This window comes from Lolium rigidum, chromosome 1 (assembly GCF_022539505.1).
Source record: "Lolium rigidum isolate FL_2022 chromosome 1, APGP_CSIRO_Lrig_0.1, whole genome shotgun sequence".
NCBI lineage: Eukaryota > Viridiplantae > Streptophyta > Magnoliopsida > Poales > Poaceae > Lolium > Lolium rigidum.
The window spans coordinates 13,541,571-13,563,258 of NC_061508.1; the positions used below are offsets into that span (position 1 = coordinate 13,541,571).

Consider the following 21,688-nt stretch of genomic DNA (forward strand, 5'->3'; position numbering starts at 1 on the left):
CCAACGCCGACGGTCTAGCAATGATGATGAAAGAGATCGTCTGGCTAGAGAAGCCAGAAGACATCGTCGGCATAATCGCGATGAGGAGGAGCACGAGCGTTGTGCCAAGGGAAAGGCAAGGGAGCAAGACGACGAGGACGAGCACCGGGATTGTCCCTTCTTCGAGCACCGCTGGGATTCAGGAATGAGCCGATTGCCAACAATCGGCAATTGCCCAGAATGCAACCGGAAGAAGAAGGAGGCAGCCAACGTGTCCGTGTTCGAACGCTTAGGACCTCTCCCGCCACAGAGCAAACGAGCTGAGGCCCCTCGGTTGGAAGATCTCGAAGATTCGAAGACGAGGAGAAGAAGAAGACAGTACCACCGGCCAAGGTGGTGCCCCGACGGACTCGGCCGTTCCCGAAACGCAGGGTTCAACGATTGCGCGGCCCGGAAGAAGCCGAGAGGTTATACTTGCATACATTGAGGAAAGCAAGGCCCGATCCGGCTGCAAAGGTTCAGCGAACCCTAGATGAAGAGGGTCGTCCACGGAAAATGGAGTGGCGCCCCAAGCAAAGGAAAGCCGATGATGAAACATCGGCTGGCACAAACATGGTGCTCGTTCTTCCGACGAAGCTTAGTGCTCCACGATTACACGATGCACTCAAGGTGGACAACAGCAAGCGCACCAACATGATAAAATCGGAGATTGGGCTGGTTCTGTCTACCGGCCTGGACGAGTAACAAGAACACGTCAATGAGCAAACATGGCGAGGCTGATCCTTGTGATCGGCCCCAAAAGATTTGTGAAGAGACACCACAAAACCTTCACCGAACAAGCAACGTGGAGGCCGATTCCAGCAATCGGCTAAAATTATCCTCACCCACCATTCTGCCTGAGTTCAACATGTTATCCAACGGAGCCGATACCATCAATTCTCTTGACAGAATCGGCTCGGGGGGGCACCCAGGTGGACAAAACACGAGGATATGCGATAGAGATAGCTCATCTTTTGATGATGGGTATGGGAGTATGGGGGCCGATACACAAGTCGGCCGAAAAATTCGAAAATTTTCGAGCACAGCCGATGCATGGCCATCGACTCAAGAGGAATAACTGTTACGATCAGAGGGTCAATGGAGCACTAATGGAAGAACTCCTCAATGGAGTAGTGTAAGAGCTCGGATCCTCTCTTCAAGGGCAAAGGCCAAGAGCAGCCTGGACATACAGATCAGGTCAAGGATGGAGCCGATCTGGCCGGCAAGAACTGAAGAAGCTCGGGGGGCAGCTCACCTTGAAGGCTCTCTGCTTTGAGAAGCCGATTTATGTTCAAATCGGCTGGCTCTACATAGGAAACTCCCTCAGACATGATCAAGCCCAGGTCCATGCAGCTAATTCGCGTATCCTCGTCTCTGTTTTGTTTTGGCTGAGACTCGGGGGCAACGGGCCTATGGGTGCCCCGTTCTTAAGAGCCGATTGGAGTTACCTCGGCTGTTATTGCATCATAATCGTCTCGTGGAGGAACCGGGAAGGAAAAGCCGTCATCTCGGTACGAGGTTTGGACCGTGCCTGGTGCCGCAAGAAAAGAGGAGATTGGTTCCTCAAATTAGCCGATGAATAGTCATCGGCCGTGGACCGCAAAGCGCCACGATTGAGGAAAACAATAATAGCCCGATTCGTCACTATCGGTCTTGGTGTGGCAAGCGGAAGGATGGAAATTGGATTAATGAAAGGAGAAATTGGAAGAACAGCTTCTCATTAATTCAAAGGAGCAGCTTTACGGGAAGAGCCGATGGCTCTCAAAAGAGGGATCTAGTGCCTAGTGCACTGCTACCGCTAGTCCTATTCTACTAGTCGTCGCTGTCCTCATCGTCGCCGTCGTCGAGGTCGTCGGCGCTGCTCCCAGGAAGCTCCTCGGCGCTGCTGCCCCAGCCGTCCACTGGAGCCTCCTCCTCCTCCTCGTCATCATCATCGTCCTCGCTATCCGCCCAGCCGCGGAAGCGCTTCGTTGGAGGATACCCAATGGAGGCGGAGGAATCATCTTCCTCCTCCTCATCTTCTTCCTCGTCGTCATCATCGTCCTCGCTGTCCGCCCACATGCGGGAGCGTTTCTTCGGCGGGAGCCTGGTGGAGGGGGAGGCCTTGGTCTTCTCCGCTTCTCCTCCCTTCTTCTCCTTGTCCGAGGAGATGGGGTGCTCCCCGGAGCGGAGATCGTCCTCTTCTTTGCTCTTCGGCAGCGGTTGGAGAGAGGTGCCTGAAGCGGAGGAGGAAGAGGAAGACATGGCTGCAGGAGAGAAGGGTTTTTTGGTTTGGTGAACAGAGCAGAGCAAGGCGATGGAGTGGTGAACCGTTTGGCACAGATAAATAAATAGAGTGTAGTGGAGATTTAATGCCATACGGTTCTCGAGGACGTGAGGCCGAAATTGACGATTCATACAGAGAAGCCCGGGAGGCGAGGTGTAATGATGAAAGATTCCGCGGCAGCTCCGCTCTCGCCACGACATGACCCGACGAGAAAAGAACATAATGATTTTGGAAATGTCATTTCCAAAACCAGGGGGGCATGTGTTATCACCAGAATTTGACCGAGTCAGAGGTGGGCCGCGATCAAGATGGGTTTGAAGAAATATATATAGAAGGAATACGTGGATCGGCCTTTTATACCAAGTTGGGCTTAATTGCCCGTGTATCTGTAACATTTTAGATCGCATCTTAGTTTAGAGATAGAATCTTACTCGTGCACGGTTTAGTGCACGCCCACATTAGAAAGTCCGCTGGACTATAAATATGTATCTAGGGTTTATGGAATAAACAACAACCAACGTTCAACCACAAACAAATCTCGGCGCATCGCCAACTCCTTCGTCTCGAGGGTTTCTACCGGTAAGCATCATGCTGCCTAGATCGCATCTTGCGATCTAGGCAAAGACAAGCCTGCCTACGTTGTTCATGCGTTGCTCGTACTGAAGCCTTTTTGATGGCGAGCAACGTAGTTATCTTAGACATGTTAGGGTTAGCATTGTTCTTCATGCTGCATGCTTTCGTAGTGCAACCCTTGCATGTCTAGCCGCCCTTACACCTATTTTAGGTGTAGGGGCGGCACCCCGCTTGATCATAGTTTAGTAGATCTGATCCGTTACGATTGCTCCTTGTTCTACAAGGATTAGTTTAATATCCGCAATAGTTAGGCCTTACAAAGGGGGAGGATCCAGCGGCACGTAGGGTGTCGTTCGTTGGCCCTAAGCGAGGATGTTCCGAGGATCAACCTCGTGTTGGTTTTTAGGCCTTGTTTAGGATCGGCTTACGATCACCGTGCGTGGCCGCGAGGCCCAACCTCGGAGTAGGATGATCCGATTATGCGGTGAAAACCCCACATCGTCGTAGATCTCATTAGCTTTACCTTGATCAAGCAGGACCACCATATATTCGGACACCTCGTCTGAATCATGGGTGGATCGGCTCTTTGAGCCGATTCACGGGATAACCCGAGAGCCGATCGAGGCTCGTATTTAACGTTTACGTGTGTGCCCCGGCAGAAACTAAGCGAGGCATCATCCACACCTTCCTGACCGGGTATAGGTCAGGTGGCACGCCCTTGTGATAAACATCGGTGCGTGCGACCAGGAGGCTTTGCGGGCCGTCGCTCAGAGGGACTAGGGCCAGCCGCAGCCCTAGTTGTTCCCGGCTCTACGGTGTTGCCCGTCTCTGCCCGCCAGTGGGTTTCTGACGTCAACACAATGTCAATGCAGTAAGTAAACTAAAAGCTGTTGAGCTGGATCGATCGTCAACTGGATCACTGGTTCAGGAATTAAAGAATAGACTTGGTGGCTTCCAGGAGGTGGTAGTGAAGCATGCCCACCGCAGTGCTAATGGAGCTGCTGACATTTTAGCCAAACGGGGTTGCAGTAGTAAGTATGAGCAAACCTGGTGTAATGTTGTGCCTGACTATCTCGTTCCGATGCTTTGTAAAGACTTATGCAGTGATGAATAAATAAAATGCCAGGTTGCTTCGCAAAAAAAAAAAAGAAATGGGCGACGGGTGCGGTGGATCTGGGAATTATTCGTAGGCAAAAGTCTGAAACAAACCCTGTATTTGTAGAGCAAATCTGAATCGAGCTCTCACGTTGAAATCCTTGATTTTTGAAGTTGGACTTTCTGGACGTTTTGTGAACTGCTATCCTTTGTGTGCTGGGATCAGGTGATGTGGCGGGGATTAGGGCGGGCGGTGGGTTGAGTGGATTTGACCCACGGTGGGCTGGTCCAGCCTATAAGCCAACAAGCTCTTTGTTACTGACGCCTCCCAGTTCCTTACGAGCACCCGACATATTATGGTGACGAAAGTAGGCGGCGGGAGGCCGGCGCGCGGCGGAGAATAGTCTGGTGCACTCTTATCATGCGGAGGCGACGGCGGATTCAGAAATTTGCAACCATGTGTAATTTGCAACCAGATTCAGTAAACTCTAAGAGGGAAAACCGTCCAAACCCCACCTTTACCAATCTGGAAATCTTAAAATCTAGCAACGCATAAGCCAACACATGGTACATGTGGTTATCAGATTCCTCTCGTTCGCTGTGCTAGTCTCTGCCGCCGGCAAGTGGCGGGTCGGAGCCGTCGCGAGTCAGGGGCGGTCAGAAGTTGCAAAACCTCCTGGAGACGTCGATGCAGAAGGTATGGAGCAGGGGATGAAGTGTGACGCCTTGATCATCTTCCCGCCGCCGCGATCACCTGCCGGTCGCCATGGCCGCCGCCTTTAAAGTTGCAGGAAGGGAACAACCAAAACTGAAACTTCACAGTTTGCGGAGGAGATTGAGGAGCAAAGAATACGTACCTAAATTGAAAGGCATGTCAGTAAGGCCCACCGTCATTCAAGTTTTCTAGCAAATGCCTGCCACGTCAACTAATCCTAGCGCACAAACAAGAGCACTACAAGAAAACGTCCGGGAAGTCTGGGATCAGCGAGTTCAGGGTTCAAAAATCAAGGATTTCAACATTCAGACTTGCTCTACGAATACGGGGTTTGTTTCAGACTTTTGCCTTATTCGTACCAGCAATGTTGTCATTCGGTACATCCCAAAACGCGCCGGCGACCCTACTAGCGACTATTTGGGGCTCTGGTAGAGATGCTCGTATTACTAATATTAGTTAAATGCCCGTGTGTTGCTACGGATTTTTAAAAAAATTCCACACCGCGCTTGTGCAAATATAATAACCATAAATTTTAAGTGATATGTGAAGGAAGAGACCATATTAATCATCATTTCAAATTTCAACAACACTTTTGCTGAGGGTAAGAGCAATTTCAACACCACATTTCAAACATAGTGCCCCAAAGGCATGATAAGTATGCATCTCGCATCCTTCCCCTCTCCCGCTAGCCACTTAGCTTCACCTCTTTTGCTGTTTGGCCGAGCTGCCACTGTGCATTGTACGCATCCCTCTTCCAATAGTGTCGCCATTGTATTTTGTAGTCACCCCAGTCACTCGTTGCTGCCCGCCAGTAGTTTCTCCAAGTTCGGAAAATCGACGTTGTCATTCATTTCCATAGCCCATGAATTTGGAGAGATTGCACTCCTGCCTCAAAGTTATGAAAAAATATAACAAGTTCCACAATAACACAAGGTTCGGAATTCCCAAAGGAGGCTCGGTTTCCACCATTATTAAGGACATGTAGATAAATATAAAAACTGATAATGATGCTATATTAGTTCAGCAAAATGCTTGTGTAATCTTACACATTTGTTGATAATGATCCTATATTAGTTCAGCAAATGGACCGAGGACAAACAACAAAAGAACCGGTGGCAGAATTCATAATACTATACATGTATTATCAAGAAGGGTTGTAGCTTTAAGTAAAAATGTGCATCATTAGTTATTTCGTCAAGAGGCTAAAAATATTCCTAGTGCGAAGCTAGATACTCCCAGCTAAAGTCAATCTGCAAATCCTTCATACAAACAGATTTTCTACTATAGTATATGAATGCTCTTTCCAACAAATTGTTTCGATGCTATTAAAAATAGCTAAACCAAGTGAGATCTATCCACAAAAGATCAAGATTCTCATCCAAAAAATATGAATATCAATGCTACATCTACAAACTTCTAATGACATCAGTATGCAGTGCACACGTGATTACATTTTGTAATAATAACAGAAATTTGCAAAGTGATTCTCTGCCATCTATTCATTAGTTCTGAACTCTGCATTGTGCTATAATCGTACTCAGCAAAACCTCATGGACTTGACAGGTAACAAATACGAAAGTCAATTGCTTTTGTGATGCATCTACATTGTTTTGATCATGTTAATAAATTACAACATCTCTGATCCGTCTCCCAACACCTCCGCTACAGCCAGGTATTCGGGCCAACCCTCCTCATACATACCTCACTATTAGCATACCCGGACATGTTGGCCCTTGCTAGCGACATATTTAGCGGAATCATGTGCATATATATTCTTTTATACCCTGACATATTCGAGGACCCTCACAAGACCTTGGGGAGTGGTATAAAAGAAAGATCCCCACCTTCTTATCGTTGGACTCGATTGAGACGTCGGTTTCCACATCATCCCAAAATAGTTTTACTCTGATCTAATGTATATAAAGAGCACTAAGTCTTCGCTTCATGCTCGCGGTCCTGATATGCTAAAACCATCGACACGCTAATTAGAAGTGCATTTATGATACTAAAGTGTGTTCATATTCAGAAATACAGAAACTCAATAATAAGGAACAAAGATTTGTCATGAAGTACATAGCACTATAGTTCAAAAATGTGCATCATTGGTTATTTCATCATGGGTAGAAAGAAAATTGAAAACATATATGTCTGCAATTCACCTATCTCCTGCATTACATATATAGCACATATTCAGAATTTGTATATTAAACAAAATAAATCCAAAGATTATATCTCAGACAGAACCTTTCACACCAAATTCTTTTTTTTATAAGAAAAGAAAGAACAAAGGAATTCAGCAATGTAAACAATATCTGCAAATAAATTCAGCGTGCAATAGGCACAATGGTGTTTTATTGACCGGTCTAGAAAAGGCTAGTGCCCCTGAATTTAATCTTACAACAACAGCAAGCCATCCTCGTTTGTTTGTATTAGCACAAAACACACAAAAACCAAAGTAGTCCCAGCAACTATAATTCAGTCTTTGGACAGCTCACAACTAATATTTCTGTCAGGTACAAAGTAATTCTCCCAAACAAATGGGGTGTAGAATGGATACAGTTCAAAAGGAACGAAGCAGATCAGCCGTAACTACAATTTCACTTCCATGTTTGCTTGCATATTCTCCTGTTTATTTACCACGTAAGAATACTATCTGAAACTGAGCTAACACAAACATTTTAAGTTCCATGTATATTTCTGCCTGATACACAAGCATGAAAATTCAACAGATGGCGAATTTGGCTACACAGGTTTTTTTCGGGAAGTAAGAGATATATTCATATACTAATTGACTATGACTATAAAAGTATTGTCACTTAAATCTTCCTAACTGAAAACTGAAACTATCAGATTCGCCACAAAATTTTGTCCCAGCATTAGTGTCTGTCCATTGAGTCACAAAATTCAGTCCAGATAGGATATATAAACACTCTGCACTTGAGTAGTGATTCTACTAGCAACTATTTGGGGCTCCGGTAGAGATGCTTGTATTACTAATATACCATGCAATTGCAATTCTACTACATCACAATGCTAGAGGCCCCCGGTCCGGGCCGTCCCTGTTATTGGACCACTGCACTTTGTAAGCACTTCTAAGGTTAAAGATCCGGCCCGCATCATTTCTACTAGGGCAACGGGTAACACTGGGTTCGGCCCTGTTATGCAGCAGTTGCTGATTTTTTTGTTGTTGTTGGTTTGGTGCAGCAGCTGCTGATTTGATTGCATCGTTTTGAGTTGTTCGGTTGTGCTAAGAGATTTGATCGCTTCGTGTTAGAGTTGTTCGGTTGCACTCGATTTCCTATCTCCACAAGACTAGGCGAGCTATAATGAACTACAAAACTAAATCCATAACTGTAGAATCTAAATTTGTTGGCCATAAGAACTCGCCTGAATGCCAAAGAGAATCGTCAGCGTCCCATACTTACAAGAAAATCATCCCTTTGTTACAATTCTTCCAAGGCAAAGATTTCACTTAAAATATTCAATATCATAATTTGTACATAAGTACCAAAAACTGAATTTACAATACAAACTAAAACACCAATCTCAGCATGAAGAGAAACATAAAAAAACACTCGCCATCTACTCTGACAAGGCCGGTGATCGATGGAGAAGCCATACGCCTCTTGTGCCTTTGCTACTATAGAGAGCTATTTTGTTGATTAAGATTGCGAGATGTCGCCAGGTTGCTACAGTAACCAACGACGAATAATAGTTTTGTTTTTACTAGAAATCTACCGATACAAATATTTTAACTCCAACAATAATTCAACGCACAAGCATTCAATTGACGTTCAGTCGGTAATTACCCAGCAATACTTCTATGACCGCTCGTAACTTTTTGACTGTAATTTTTCGATGCAAAATTTTAGCCTCAACAATAATTTCCTTCCGACCTTACTCCTCCGGCTGTAATTTCTAAGCAACAGACGTGGACCTCACGAGAAACAATAATTCGTGCATGTATTTCTTCCCACTATATTTTCGGACGAAAACCTTTAACCCCCGCAATTATCCTGATGGTAATTATGCAGTAGTAACTCAACAATGGCACATAATTTTCCAGCGGTATTTTCTAGCAGTGCTCGACAAGCTTGGACAACAATCCTTCAACGCACCTTCGGCCTCAACAATAATTTTCCGCCGGAAATCATACACTCGTAATTTTTCAAAGATATGTAATTCTTCGGTGGTGATTTCCCAGCAGCTGACGAGTAATTCCCCGTTGCAAATCTTTAACTTCAAGTTATATATACAAGAAGAAAGTCCACTCCTGAAACTCTCGAACAAGTTCACATTCGTCCTAAAAATTATTTTTAGTTTAAAATAGACCTTGAACTTTCAAAATAATTCAGTTATCATCCCTCTTCACTTAAGTTGATAAAATCGGTAACGTGGAAAGAAAAAACAATCAACCATGCGAATTGGTTTTGAACCAAACCAAGCCCAAGATGTCGAACCCAACTACAAGTATTGAAGCAGTTTATACACAAATTAAACTTTGTCGACCTGTTATTAACTATAGCAACAACCAACGTGAAGTCAACACAAACACGTACGGAAGCAAGTAAAAAAGGAAAATTACAAGAGGTCACAGTCACAGACGACATGTACACGCCCATGTCCGCGGGCATGCGCTGTATTATCAGTGGCCACCGCCGTGCTTGGTGTCCTTCTTGTGGCCGTGGCCGTGCTTGTGGAGGCGATGCTCCATGGCCTCCTCCCGGTGCACCACCTTCGCCTGGTGCAGCTCCGCCTCGGCGGCGGCGACCTTGGCCTTGCCGCGCTCGTGCGCCAGCTCCCGCTCGTCGTGCGACCTCGCCGTCGCCGCCTGCGCCTTCTCCGACACCTTGGCCTGCGTGATCGTCGCCTTGGCCTTCATGGCGCTCGCGCCGTCCTTCATCTTCTCCTTGGCGTGCTGCATCTTGCTATGCTTTGGTTTGGCTAGCTGCTGGTTTCTCTCTCTATCTCTTGCTCTGCTTGGCTTTCCTTCTCCGGTTGCTCAAGTGCGGTTTATATAGGCGGACTGGCGCTCCAGGTGGACGATCGAATCCTCTTCCGACGCATGGACGGCTGGCTGCGGGTGGAGGCAGTTGACGCGGCCTGAGAGCTACGTGGTGTCGGTCGAGTGGGTCGACATGGATAGGTATAGAAAAGAAAACGAAAGGACCAAGTGCACACAAGAGCTACCGGTAGTAGTAGTAAGATAATCACGGGGCAACGTCGTAATCAGATGCAGTTGCGCCACCTGCTGCGTCGTGGATGTATATGGATTCGACGCGGAAGTCGGCCACATGAGAAGTCGTTATCTGAAGTCGGCCACCAGCAGCTGCAACAGGGAAAGAAGTATAAACTCAGTTTCTTACGGTGTTGTTATATGCAGTCACTCTATGCGGGTACCTCTATTCGTTTTTAACCGACGTGGAGTGTGTTCAGTGCGTGCATACAGGCAGTGAGTTGGCCGCGTCGATTAAAACCAACAGAGCAGTACATTCCAATAAAAATATAACTACGGTCTCAACGATGAATACCAAGTATCAGCGATCTTGGGGCAGACAAACATAGCTGAACTGATGGTAAGCGATGACAACAAGTGCATGAAGAGAAACTGTAGACTGCTGGGAAATCAGCCATGGCGATTACGGTGCTATCTGCTAACTATTGCGCTGCTAGTTTAGCGGAAGAAAAACCTAAGCCACCCCCGGACCATGTCAAACTCAATACTGATGATTGGTTCAACGACGATCAGCTTCGTGATACTATGGGGCCGGTGACCCAAGATAGTTTTGGTACAAAATGTGCTCTCGGCAGAAGCCCAAGCTCTAAAAGCAAGGACTCGTGCTAGCTCAAACTGTGGGTTGCAATCGTGTGATTGTTAACTTCAATTGATCAAAAGTGGTGAACACAATCTTCCATGATTGCATATCACACTTGTGCTAGAGTTTGTGAAAACTAAGTTTAAATACAGTCCCAGCTAATTGAATTTTTCTCCACTGCGTAGACACAGTTTACACTAGTAGAAAAGGCTCTTCTGTGTCGCATCATTTTGGAATTCTGCGTCACAGAATTCACGCCACAAAATTTGAATTCTGTGGCGCACGGATCCATGCGTCACAGAAATGTCTCTTTTCTGTGGTGCATGGGTCCGTGCGCTTTTCTGTGGCGCACCATGTAGGCATGCGCCAAAAAAACTTTCTGTGGTGCACCCAGCGGTGGTACGCCACAATTTTTTTTGAATTTTTTTAAAAATGGCGGCTAGATCTAGATCTATGGCCACCGAAATTTCGCCGGATTGTTTTTTGAAATTTTACCGAGGTCGCTGGAGGTGGGTGGGTGGGGTGGGGTGGGTGGAGGAGGAGGAGGCCGGCCGGAGGTTTTTGGTGGGTGGGTGGTGGAGGAGGAGGCTGGTCGAAGGTGGGGGGATGCCAGGATGGGGTTGCCGGAGGAGGAGGAGGAGGAGGAGGAGGAGGAGGAGGAGGAAGAGGTGGTGGTGGTGGTCGCAGGAGGAGGAGAAGGTGGTTGCCGGAGGAAGAGAAGGTGGACACCGGAGGAGGAGGAGGAGGAGGAGGTGGTGGTCGTCGGGTGAATTCGGATGTAGACTTTTCTCCCGAATTTTGATATGTTGTGTATTTTTTTCGAGTTTGTATGCAACCAGAAATTCAGTTTTACCGATACACAACGCAATTTTGCAAAAAAAATTGAAATTTATGTTTGTTAATTTCTATTAAAACTAGATGACAGAATACATGGGGACTTATTTTTAAAAATTTCTATCTATTTCTTCTATATTTTACAAATTTAAAAAGAGGATCCACTGTACCAAAAGTGCAAGGTAAAAAAGGCTTGCCCATATTCTTTGCTTTAATCATACTTTCTACAATTATGGAACTTCGAAATCGAGCTCAAGTGTGCATACATAGGTAAAATATCTTCCTTAGTTACCTCACCTTCATCATTTGCAACTTTATAAGTAGGTTCCTCGTTACTAAACTTTAATCTTGTGCTTTTACCTCTTTTACCTCTTCTTTTTAAATATAACATCTAAAAAATTAATATGACAATATATTTCATGATGGTTTATAAAACATTAATTTGAGTTCAGAAATGTTCATAGTTTTTTCTATATAGCTCGTCAAACTTTAAAAAATTAAACCTTTATCCAAATATCATAGACACCCAGTTTTAAGAGGGATTAGTAGTTTAGTACTCACTCCCTCCCTGTCCAATAAGAAACGTCTCAACTTTACCATACTTAGGGAATACTGTATCTTCGACTCTTCGTCGGTCTGACTCGGTCACACCAACCAACACATCATATGTAGATTTATCCTTTTGAAAACAAACACACTACAGTACAGACGTTCAGCTGGTGTCATCTCCAGATTGGCCACGGCCACAGCAACAAGAACACGCACGAACGACGAACACTTCCGTTCTACACTACACACGGCGGGTAGCTAGTAACTAAAGACGAATTTAAAACGGATAAGCTATTAGCGAGTCACACACGCGTGCATCGTGCTTAGTAGTGGCCAGTGCCGGCGGCAGGAGGGTAGTACGCTCCGGCACCCGGCGCCGGCGCCGGCGCGGCGGCCACTCCATGCTTGTTGTGGTGCCCGTACCCGCCGGCGAGCCCGTGCCCGTGCTTGTGGAGGCGGTGCTCGATGGCCTCCTCGCGGTGGAGCGCCTTGTCCTGGTGCAGCTCCATCTTGGCGGCGGCGACCTTGGCCTTGCCGCGCTCGTGCGCCAGCTCCCGCTCGGCGTGCGACCTCGCCGTCGCCGTCTCCGCCTTCTCCTCCGCCTTGGCCTGCGCCACCTTCGTCTTGGCCTTGGCCGCGCTCGCGCCGTCCTTCACCTTCTCCTTCGCGTGCTGCATCTTCACTAGCTTAATCAGCTCCTTCCCTTCTCCGGCCGGTCTCTTGATTCCTCACTGCCTGAGATGATCTGCTTGGTTTGTTTGGATGTGCCTTGTGCCGCCGTGCCGGGCCGCTCGGTCGACCGACTGAACTTTATAAGGGGCGGACCTCTCCGCGTGTACGAATCAGCGAGCGACGCGTGGTGGGTACGTGGGTTGCATGCATGCTACTCGATGGAACGGCGGCTAGATCATCGTGCTGGAGGTCCGGAAGACAGCTAGGTGGACTGTCGGACAGATGCTTCGAGAGAAGGGATCAAGGGAACAAATAAAGAACACGTACGTGAAGGAATCAATGAATGAGCATGGTCACTTGAAGGAGGTAATCAAGTCGTATCTTGGTCACACAGACATCAAACTTGGCTTTTGATTCCTAGGTGCCGGTACGAACACCCTCCTACAGGACACAAAAAAGGAAGAAACACAAGTAAAGCTTAAGAAACATGAAGAGAAATGCGACAACAGAAACAACGAAATCTAGAAAAAAAATGATAAGTTGCTAAATATTTATATTTAATTATGCACAAAAGTCACAGGTAACAAACAATTTGGAAGATCATAGTTATCCCTTAGGTTACAAACGAATTTCCAATTTAGGGAAAACTCAAACAACGGAATTTCTAGAAAATACTTGAACACGGTTTCAGTATTTTGTTCACACATCTCATGTTTATCCTCTTTTGTTGCAAATCCTCGCTAGATGTTTTCTTATTATAATGTTTAGTCTCATATTTTTGTATATATTTTTCCTCTATGTTTTCCTAAGTGTCTATTCTTAATAGTTTTGGAAGCCTCTCGCCGATCCTGTTTGACTTTGCGGTTGATGCTTTGGCGGATATGTTGGAAGTTGCTAGGTTCGCATGTCACATCTTGGGTGTAATCCCGCACCTCATTCTAGGGGGGATTGTCCCATCTGCAATATGCATATGACACGATCATTACGATACAACCGGAGGATTTGGCTATAGCTAATCTTAAGTTTTTGCTCATGTGTCTTGAGAACATGATAGGCCCTGCATCAACTTTCATAAGAGCGAGGTGATTGTTCTGGGGACCTCACCGGAGGACCAACAGAGAATTGCAAACATGCTAAAGTGTAAGCTTAGGTCCTTCCCTTTCACATACCTAGGGTTGCCCATCAGTGATAAGGCCCTCATGGCGGGCGACTGGGGTTCGCTCGGCGCCAAGGTGGCAAAGCGGGCCGACTAGTGGATGGGAAAGCTCATGTCCTTGGCAGCGAGATTGACTATTATCAACGACTGCATTTCCAACCTCCCTACGCACGCCATGGGCATCTACCTATTTGTTAAGGGGGTGCACAAAATCTTTGATAAGCACCGGTCCAGAATTTTTTGGGCGCAAATGGAATGAGATGGAAATACCACTGGGTGCGTTGAGACACGATGTGTAAACGAAAGGCCTTGGGTGCCTTGGCATTAATGACACTAGGATCATGTACATTTGTTTGGTGGACAAGTGGATTTGGAAGTTGTACGCTGGGGAGCAAGGCCTATGGGCGGAAATCCTGAGAAGTAAGTACCTTCAGAACATGGACCTACTAGTTGACTCTCACCGCTTAGGCTCCTAATTTTGGAATGTGATTCAAAAGGTAAAAGCTGTGTTCTGCTTGGGGGCAAAACACACGGTGCATAATGGTACCTCCACGAGACTGTGGAGGGACTGGTGGCAAGTGAGGGGCCCTTTGTGCGAGAGCTTCCCCTTGATGTTTGCGCTGGCGGTGGAGAAATATATCTCTATTGCTGGGGCTTGGGTCGATGAATCTTGGTGCATACCTTTAAGCCAGGCCATGGGCCCGGGGGAACAGATTGCTTGGCATGCACTAATGAGGGAGATCGGGGACTTTCGACTGTCCGAAACCCCAGAAAGTATCTCCTGAGCACTTGAACCCTCGGGGAGGTTCACGGTGCGCTTGATCTACGTGAAGATGTGCCAAGGAACCCTGTAAAAAAGGCCATTGCCGTCCAGCAAATCTTTGCCGTGAGCTGCTGCACGGCAAAGAAATCTTTGCCGCGCGCAACAACTAGCACGCACGGCAAAGATCTGTTGCACGGCAAAGTGTGAGAGAAGCGCACGGCAAAGAACACATGCACGGCAACGTCAGCAGCGGCGCACGGCAACGACACAGAGCACGACAAAGACTGGCCAAAGCGCATGGCAGAGTATCTGTGACGGCAAAGATCCTACAAGCCGCACAGCAAAGAAAGGATGCACGGCAATGGCTCTGGACGGTGCCGTGCTACTACCTTTGCCGTGAGGGCAACCTTGTTGCACGGCAATGGCCTCTTTGCTGTGCACTCCCATCTTTGCCGTGCGCCAAAAACATTTTTTTTTTGTTTTTCTTTCTATTTTATCATCTGATACTTATAATTATTTTGTTAATTAGTCATTCTTTCTCTCCGCTAGATCTATCGTGGTCGTAAGAGCGGCCAGCCTGAGGTAGAGCCCCAGCCACGGGCTTCAGATCTAGCTGTCGAGCGGTTACAGGTATGTTCTTCCTCGGGCCTCTACATTTCCTTTACATGCTTTCCATTGAAATGTTAATGACATCGTAGCAACACAACGTAGGCGGAGATGACAGCGAAGGAGCAGGCGGTCCAGGAGCAAAGGGCGCAGATGGAGCAGCAGATTCTGGAGTACCAGCAGTACCAGACACAGATGATGCAGCAGATGCAACAACAACAACAGATGATGCAGCTGGCTGATGAGCCAGACGGTTCTGTCTTCTCCACCGGGGAGTCTTCCTCCTCCACCTTACTTGCCGTGGATGCCGCCACCGCCCACTCAGAGCCCGGTGACACCTCTCACCGTGAACAACACGAACATCATCCGGAGCATGAACCACGGTGAGTCCTCCTACACTTGTGCCCAACCCGCTACTCGTACTTGTTCAAGTGTTCAATATGCAAATGCGAATGCTCATTCCATCAACCTTGTAGATTATATGTCACAAGGCAATGACGATGAGGCCGGCGGAAGCAATGGAGGAGGACAAGGTTGATGGCATGGTCGTCGTACACTTGTCGTCGTTGTAATGGATTGTTTGCACTTGTTATGAATTGTAATAATGGATATTGCTATATGGATGGACTCTATGTAACGGATTGTATGCATGAACTATGTGTGCTCGATGTATTTGTGGTGTTGTTGATGTGTTTGGTGATCATATGTTGATATATATGTTATATATGCTATATTTGTGAAATACAATATTTGAAATGCAGGGATAATTGAAAAATAGCAAAAAAATAAATTAAAAATGCAGGGGCCTACACACGGCAAAGGACTTTTGGTCTCTTTGCCGTGTGCACACACACGGCAAAGGCGCCACGTGGCGCTCACCTATGCTCCTGGGAGCTCCTGGAGGGTGTGCTGGCAAGGCCTTTGCCGTGCGGGCTAGTAGGTGGGCGCACGGCAAAGCCAGCTTCACGGCATACTCTGGCCGCACGGCAACGACGACACACATGGAAAAGAGGTTGCCGCACGGCAACGTGGAGGCGCACGGCAAAGTCCAATACGCACGGCATAGTGGGCGCGCACGGCAAAGAGTATGGCGCACGGTAGCCCAGCGCGCGCACGGCAAAGGGTTTTGCCGCCTAAATCGTCGGTGCGCATGGCAAAGGGGTCATTGCCGTCGGAAGCTTTGCCGTGCGTTCTTTTGCCGTGCGTCCACGCACGGCAAAGCCTTTGCTGTGCATTTAGCGGTCTTTGCCGTGCAAAGTGGCGCACGACAAAGCCATGTTTTCCCGTAGTGACCTTTAGCATGCTATATGTAGACTGAACGCATAGCCTCATGCAGGAAACACATTTTAACGGATCCGCTTCCATTTTCACGTTGGTCTTCGTCTTTTTGTTGAGACATGCAGTTAGTTACCCCTGCCATCTTGTCTTCGCAAACGTCTTCGCTCTTGGTGATACACCTCACCAGACCCCTCGACCGTGACACGCTTCAAGTGCAACGAACGTCCCGTAGACCACAACCTCAAACATAGCGACGACTCACTCACATGCTCTTGACTCATATGACTCCTCTGAAGGGATGATCATGACGAGACTCCCGGCACAACACCTCGCCACCACCAGTCCCATCAATTATCATCCACCTCCACCGTCTTTCCTAGGGACGAGCGTCCACCCCAAGGGGCTTGTTTGGTTGCCTCCATGTGGCAAGCGTGGATTGAAATTTTAAACCTAGCTTTAAAACTAATTGTGGAATTTATCCATGGATCAATCACATCAAACTAGGCAAACACGCGGGGTCTCGAAACTATTGCAAAGTGCATGTGTCGTGCCCATCTATTTTTTTATCTTTATTTCTCAAATCTCTCGATACAATCTTGGTTTGCAATTGCCTAGGTATAAATAGACGCACGGACCGACCTAGCTGGTGCACCTAACGAACTAGATTAAGCTCCAGTCGGACTCGCACACCTTTGCATTCCAAATATATACTTAGACCTAACCAAACTAAGATAACCCTACACGCACATAGTGTCCAATACCAACTCCATTAACACACACGTACGGAATCTTTCAGCTAAACACTTCTAATTCCTGCAGTGTCGTGCTAATTACTAACCATACTGCATAAGATTAATTCCAACAGGCAAATAGAGCTTGGCTCTGGTGGTTAGGTTCCTTGTGGTGGAACCAGCCCACCTAGGTTCAAGTTCTAGACTTGGCATGGGTGTTTGCATTTATCTGGATTTATTCCAGGATTTCACCGGCACTATGCTTTCAGTGGTAGGTGACGTGCCCGTCAACAGCGAGGCGAGTGGTGACTTCGTCAACCTCAAGATATGTCGGCTCAGTTCTTCGGAGGTGCTCATAGGGGTAGGGTGTGCGTGTGTGCGTTCATAGGGATGTTTGTACATGCGTGTTTGTGAGCGTCTATGTTGTACTGTGTTCTCAAAAAAAAAAAGATTAATTCCAACGGTTCCAACTAGTTGGACATTCATAGGTGAATGATTTCACAGAATTAGGAGGATGACTAAAGAGGTAGAAAATGTACCAGATAGAAAGGGCATCCACGGCCAGTTCAGAATCCTTCAGGTGTCCCGTAAGCAATAGCAGTACCTTGTAGTAAGAACTCTCCAAGCTGCAACGGCAAATTCAACGTATTCGGAATGAGCCCATCAGCCCATGCATGCAACAACATAATTTCTAGTGATACACACAAATGAAAGTCAATCCCATACATACCATACCATGACGCCAGATGACGCCGATAGCTTGACAAACCCCCAAAGATCAACGAACGCCGACGGCGAGAACCCACTCCACGTCTCCGGGCACCCGCCGCCGACGGCATATGCGAGCTGCAGCACCATGCTGACACCCCAGGAGACATTAAAAGCCATGGCGGCGCCCATAACCCCGAACCGGAAGTAGACCACCAGCAGCCAGCTCGTCGCAACGTGCACCAGGAAGGACACCGCCGCCGACGCCGCCATGACCCAGTTCTTGCGCTGGCTCTGGAAGAACTTGTTGAGCGGCAGGATGATGGCGAACAGGAAGTGCATCGGGAGCATGCACATGCTGACCTCGCCGGCCAGGCGCGCCACCTCCGCAGGCTGGCCCAGCGCGACCAGCAGTGGCGCCGTGAAGACGTACATCGGAACGAGGAGCAAGGCGGAGAGGAGGAGGATGATCCATGAACGCTGTAGGTAGATGCCGAGCATGGAGTGCTGCTTGGCGCCGTAGGCTTGGCCGCATAGTGTTTCAAGAGCACTCGCCATTCCGAACTGCCAAGCATTGAGGAATGAGCACTAGTAGAAAACCTCTCATCCATCTAAGCCATAAATACCGGTTTCCTTACGAACCGGTACTAAAGGGTGTATTAGTACCGGTTGCACTGCTCAGACCTTTAGTACCGGTTCGTAAGGACGCTTTATACGGTTCGTGACACGAACCGGTACTAAAGGGTTTGCGTCGGCTGAAAAACCTTTAGTACCGGTTCGTGACACGACCGGTAACCCTAGTACCGGTTCGTGACACGAACCGGTACTAAAGGTAGACCTTTAGTACCGGTTCGTGTCACGAACCGGTACTAAAGGTTTTTCTGCTCCCCACGCAGCTCCACACCCCCCCCCGTGGATCGCCTTTTTTGACACTCGTAAAATAGAAAAGAAAATGATAGAAAATTCAAAAAATAAAATGTTTTCACATTCTTCTATGTTATGCAACCTACTATTAGGAAAAATTAAGAAATTCGAATTTTCACTTTTTTTGCAAAAAAGTTTTGAAAAATGGTAAAACCGCAATAACTTTTGCATACGACGTCGACAAAATACGTATAATATATCAAAAAAATCCTGGGAAAAAGTTACATCCGAATTCACCAGGGTTTACCCGGTTAGCCAATTTTTAGATTCTCAAAATTCCAAATGAAAATATGAAAGCAGGAAGATTTTAGTTTTTTTCTAGAAATTTAAAATTTTATATATTTTTATTTTTTTAAATTAAAATATTAATTGTAAGATTTTTTGAGTCCTAACATATTACTATTACTTTTATCAAATTATAAGATTTTCAATTTTTCAAGTTTTAGGTTTTGCAAAAAATATTAAATTTTTTAAAAATAATTAAAAATAATAAAAATTAAAAAAGTTAATTTTATTTATTTATTCAACATTATTATTACATCATTACTTTTATTTATTAAAACAATTATTTGGAATTCAAACGATAAAAAGTGTGACATCGACCAACATGTTAATAGGATTGATATGATACTATTATCACATACATGCGCGCGAAGCACTTGGAAGTGGAACGGGATGGAACTTGGAAGTTAAGCGTGCTAGTGCGGGAGTAGTGTGAGGATGGGTGACCGACCGGGAAGTTTGACTACGGGTAAGTAATTTGACTAGAGATTAAGTGTAGTTAGAGACTAACGGAAATACTAGTAATTCTGAAAAAATAAAAAAAAAGGCCGTGAAAAAAAGGGTGTGAAAAATAATTAGAAAAAATGGAAAAAAAAAATAAACGAAATAGGCTTTAATACCGGTTCGTGTTACGAACCGGTACCAAAGGTCTCCAGCCCCACGGGTTCCTCCGTGCCCACGTGGAGGCACCTTTAGTACCGGTTTGTAAGCAACCGGTACGAAAGGGGGGAGGCCTTTAGTGCCGGATAATTAGTACCGGTTGCTCAACCGGTACTAATGCCCCTATGGAACCGGTACAGATGAGCGTTTTTCTACTAGTGGAGTACAACCCAAGAGTCAAGAATAAGGGGCGTGCTGTGGTATTTTCACGTACTAGAAAGCCAAAACTGAGGCCGGAGACGACGGTGTTGGAGATGGAGAAGGCGGCGAGCTCGAGATCGCCGATGTGGCCGGCGAAGGCCTGGCCGATGACGTTCAAGCTGTAGAGCACCAGCCTCATGAACATGGCCGGGCCGACGACTTCCCACAGCTTCTTGGACTCCTTCACCACTTCCCTCAACAATGCTCCCTTCTCCCCCGGCCTCTCGGCGAGCAACGGAACGACGCTCTCCATGGCACGGTTATCAGTTTCGTCGCTGCAGAGTGCAGATAGCAATGCATGGAATGGATGGAAAACCAAGAATTGTGTGTGTATTTGAAGGCACGCGGCATACATAGTTTATGGATTATTTCGGTGCGTGCGAGCACGCACTATCTAATTTATAGATTGCGCTTCCAGCTTCAAAGATTTTCTCACATTCTTTTTTGTAGGGACGTTTCACATTCTCTTTTCGTTGGAGATGTAATGGATCAGCGACCACGCGCTGCGCATGAATCACAAAATAATCAACTTTCCTTTTGTAAAACTAACTATATATGTACATGTCAGCTAAGCGCTGCGTTTTGTCTTCTAGTGCTAAAAATAATACTCTTTCTCTTCCTAGATATAAGACTACTTATAGTGAGAGTAACTTAGACTACTCATAGTTTGACATGGAAATTAAGAAACACATATTATGGAAAAAATACACCAAATTTATGTGGGATTACCCATATACATTTGACGTGGTAAAATAGAGAACTTTGCGTAAGATAAGCAAACATAATCAAATCACTAAACAAATTGTGCATCGCAATACACCATATATTATGGAATTTCTCTCAAAAAGGTATATGGCTTATATTTAAGATCTAGGATAACTTGGGCCAATGTGTGCTTGAATGTAAGCGGTTAATTCGCAGCCACGCTGCAGCACGTTATGCGTAATTTAGTCGGATGCAAGCGAGATCATGCATCATCTGTGTTAGTGATTGATTTTTCATCATTAGTTAAATATTTGAATTTTTAGCGAAGATTACAAAAAACACCTATATGGGGCTAGGGATTAGAAACCCACCATGTTTTGGTTTTTTCTATTACCACCACTCTTGAGACTCGTTGTCAGTCAGTAAAATGACAGGTGGGGCTGCCATGCCTACATGGCAACAGGGAGACACTTCCAACCAGACGGACGTTAGTCCATGTACTATGTAGGTTCGATTCAAAGGGAAAGCTGCCAGAATTAGGAATCGACTAATTTTTTCTGCTATGTGAGGAACCGCATTGGCAGCAAAAGTGGGGCCATATTATTCCTTTTTTCCTTGTCTGTTTCCTCTAGCAGATGCTTCTGATTGGTCCTCTTCTTTAGGGTGTGTTTGGTTGGGGATTCAGACTGCATGGGTTATGGCCAACCATATTTTGTCGGGCCACCCCATTCGTCTGAGTGTTTGGTTGTCTGAGTGGAGCGAAACGAATTTCGTGATTGGTTTCCTGAGTGGGAGTGAATGGAACAAACCACTCTCGTGTTTGGTTGTTTTTAGGTGAATGGAGGCTGCCAGTGTCCCTTGCCGCTGCTACTGCTTCACAGGTCGCCGTCGCCGCTCCTTCCCGCGCCGCCGTGCCGCTCCTTCCCGCGCCGCTCCTTCCCGCGACGCCGCCGCGCCGCTCCTTCCCGCGCCGCCGCCGCGCCCTACCTTCCCGCGTCGCCGCCGCGCTGCTCCTTCCCGCGCCGCCGTGCCGCGCCGCCCCTTCTGCGCCGCCGCCGCGCCGCTCCTTCCCGCGCCGCCGCGCGCGCTCCCGCCGCCGCCGCTCCTTCCCGCGCGCTGCCGCGCGTTCCTTCTCG

General features: G+C 46.8%; 3 protein-coding genes across 3 annotated transcripts; all 3 read right to left on the bottom strand.

The window, feature by feature from the left end:
* Positions 1–9,064: 9,064 nt before the first annotated feature.
* On the bottom strand, positions 9,065–9,647 carry LOC124667707. Its single transcript, XM_047204969.1, has one exon. It carries the CDS (start codon positions 9,589–9,591, stop codon positions 9,313–9,315), a length of 279 nt encoding a protein of 92 aa, XP_047060925.1. The 5' UTR covers positions 9,592–9,647; the 3' UTR covers positions 9,065–9,312.
* A 2,542-nt stretch (positions 9,648–12,189) lies between these two features.
* LOC124704314 (late embryogenesis abundant protein 6-like) lies at positions 12,190–12,543 on the bottom strand. The gene has a single exon (XM_047236566.1). It carries the CDS (start codon positions 12,541–12,543, stop codon positions 12,190–12,192), a length of 354 nt encoding a protein of 117 aa, XP_047092522.1.
* Positions 12,544–17,523: 4,980 nt separating this feature from the next.
* Positions 17,524–20,100, bottom strand: LOC124704322 (protein DETOXIFICATION 27-like). The gene is made up of 3 exons (XM_047236577.1): positions 19,861–20,100; positions 17,803–18,344; positions 17,524–17,698 (listed from the first exon to the last, which is right to left on the bottom strand). Exons 1-3 carry the CDS (start codon positions 20,098–20,100, stop codon positions 17,524–17,526), a joined length of 957 nt encoding a protein of 318 aa, XP_047092533.1.
* Positions 20,101–21,688: the final 1,588 nt, after the last annotated feature.

Excerpts from the sequence above, each read along its gene's own strand:
- LOC124667707 (XM_047204969.1), bottom strand. The coding sequence starts at position 9,591 with ATGCAGCACGCCAAGGAGAAGATGAAGGACGGCGCGAGCGCCATGAAG.
- LOC124704314 (XM_047236566.1), bottom strand. The coding sequence starts at position 12,543 with ATGCAGCACGCGAAGGAGAAGGTGAAGGACGGCGCGAGCGCGGCCAAG.
- LOC124704322 (XM_047236577.1), bottom strand. The coding sequence starts at position 20,100 with ATGGAGAGCGTCGTTCCGTTGCTCGCCGAGAGGCCGGGGGAGAAGGGA. Across the intron at positions 18,345-19,860 it reads GCCTCAGTTTTGGCTTTCTA|TTCGGAATGGCGAGTGCTCT; the intron begins GTACGTGAAAAT and ends AATGCTTGGCAG. Across the intron at positions 17,699-17,802 it reads TCATCTGGCGTCATGGTATG|CTTGGAGAGTTCTTACTACA; the intron begins GTATGTATGGGA and ends TTGCCGTTGCAG.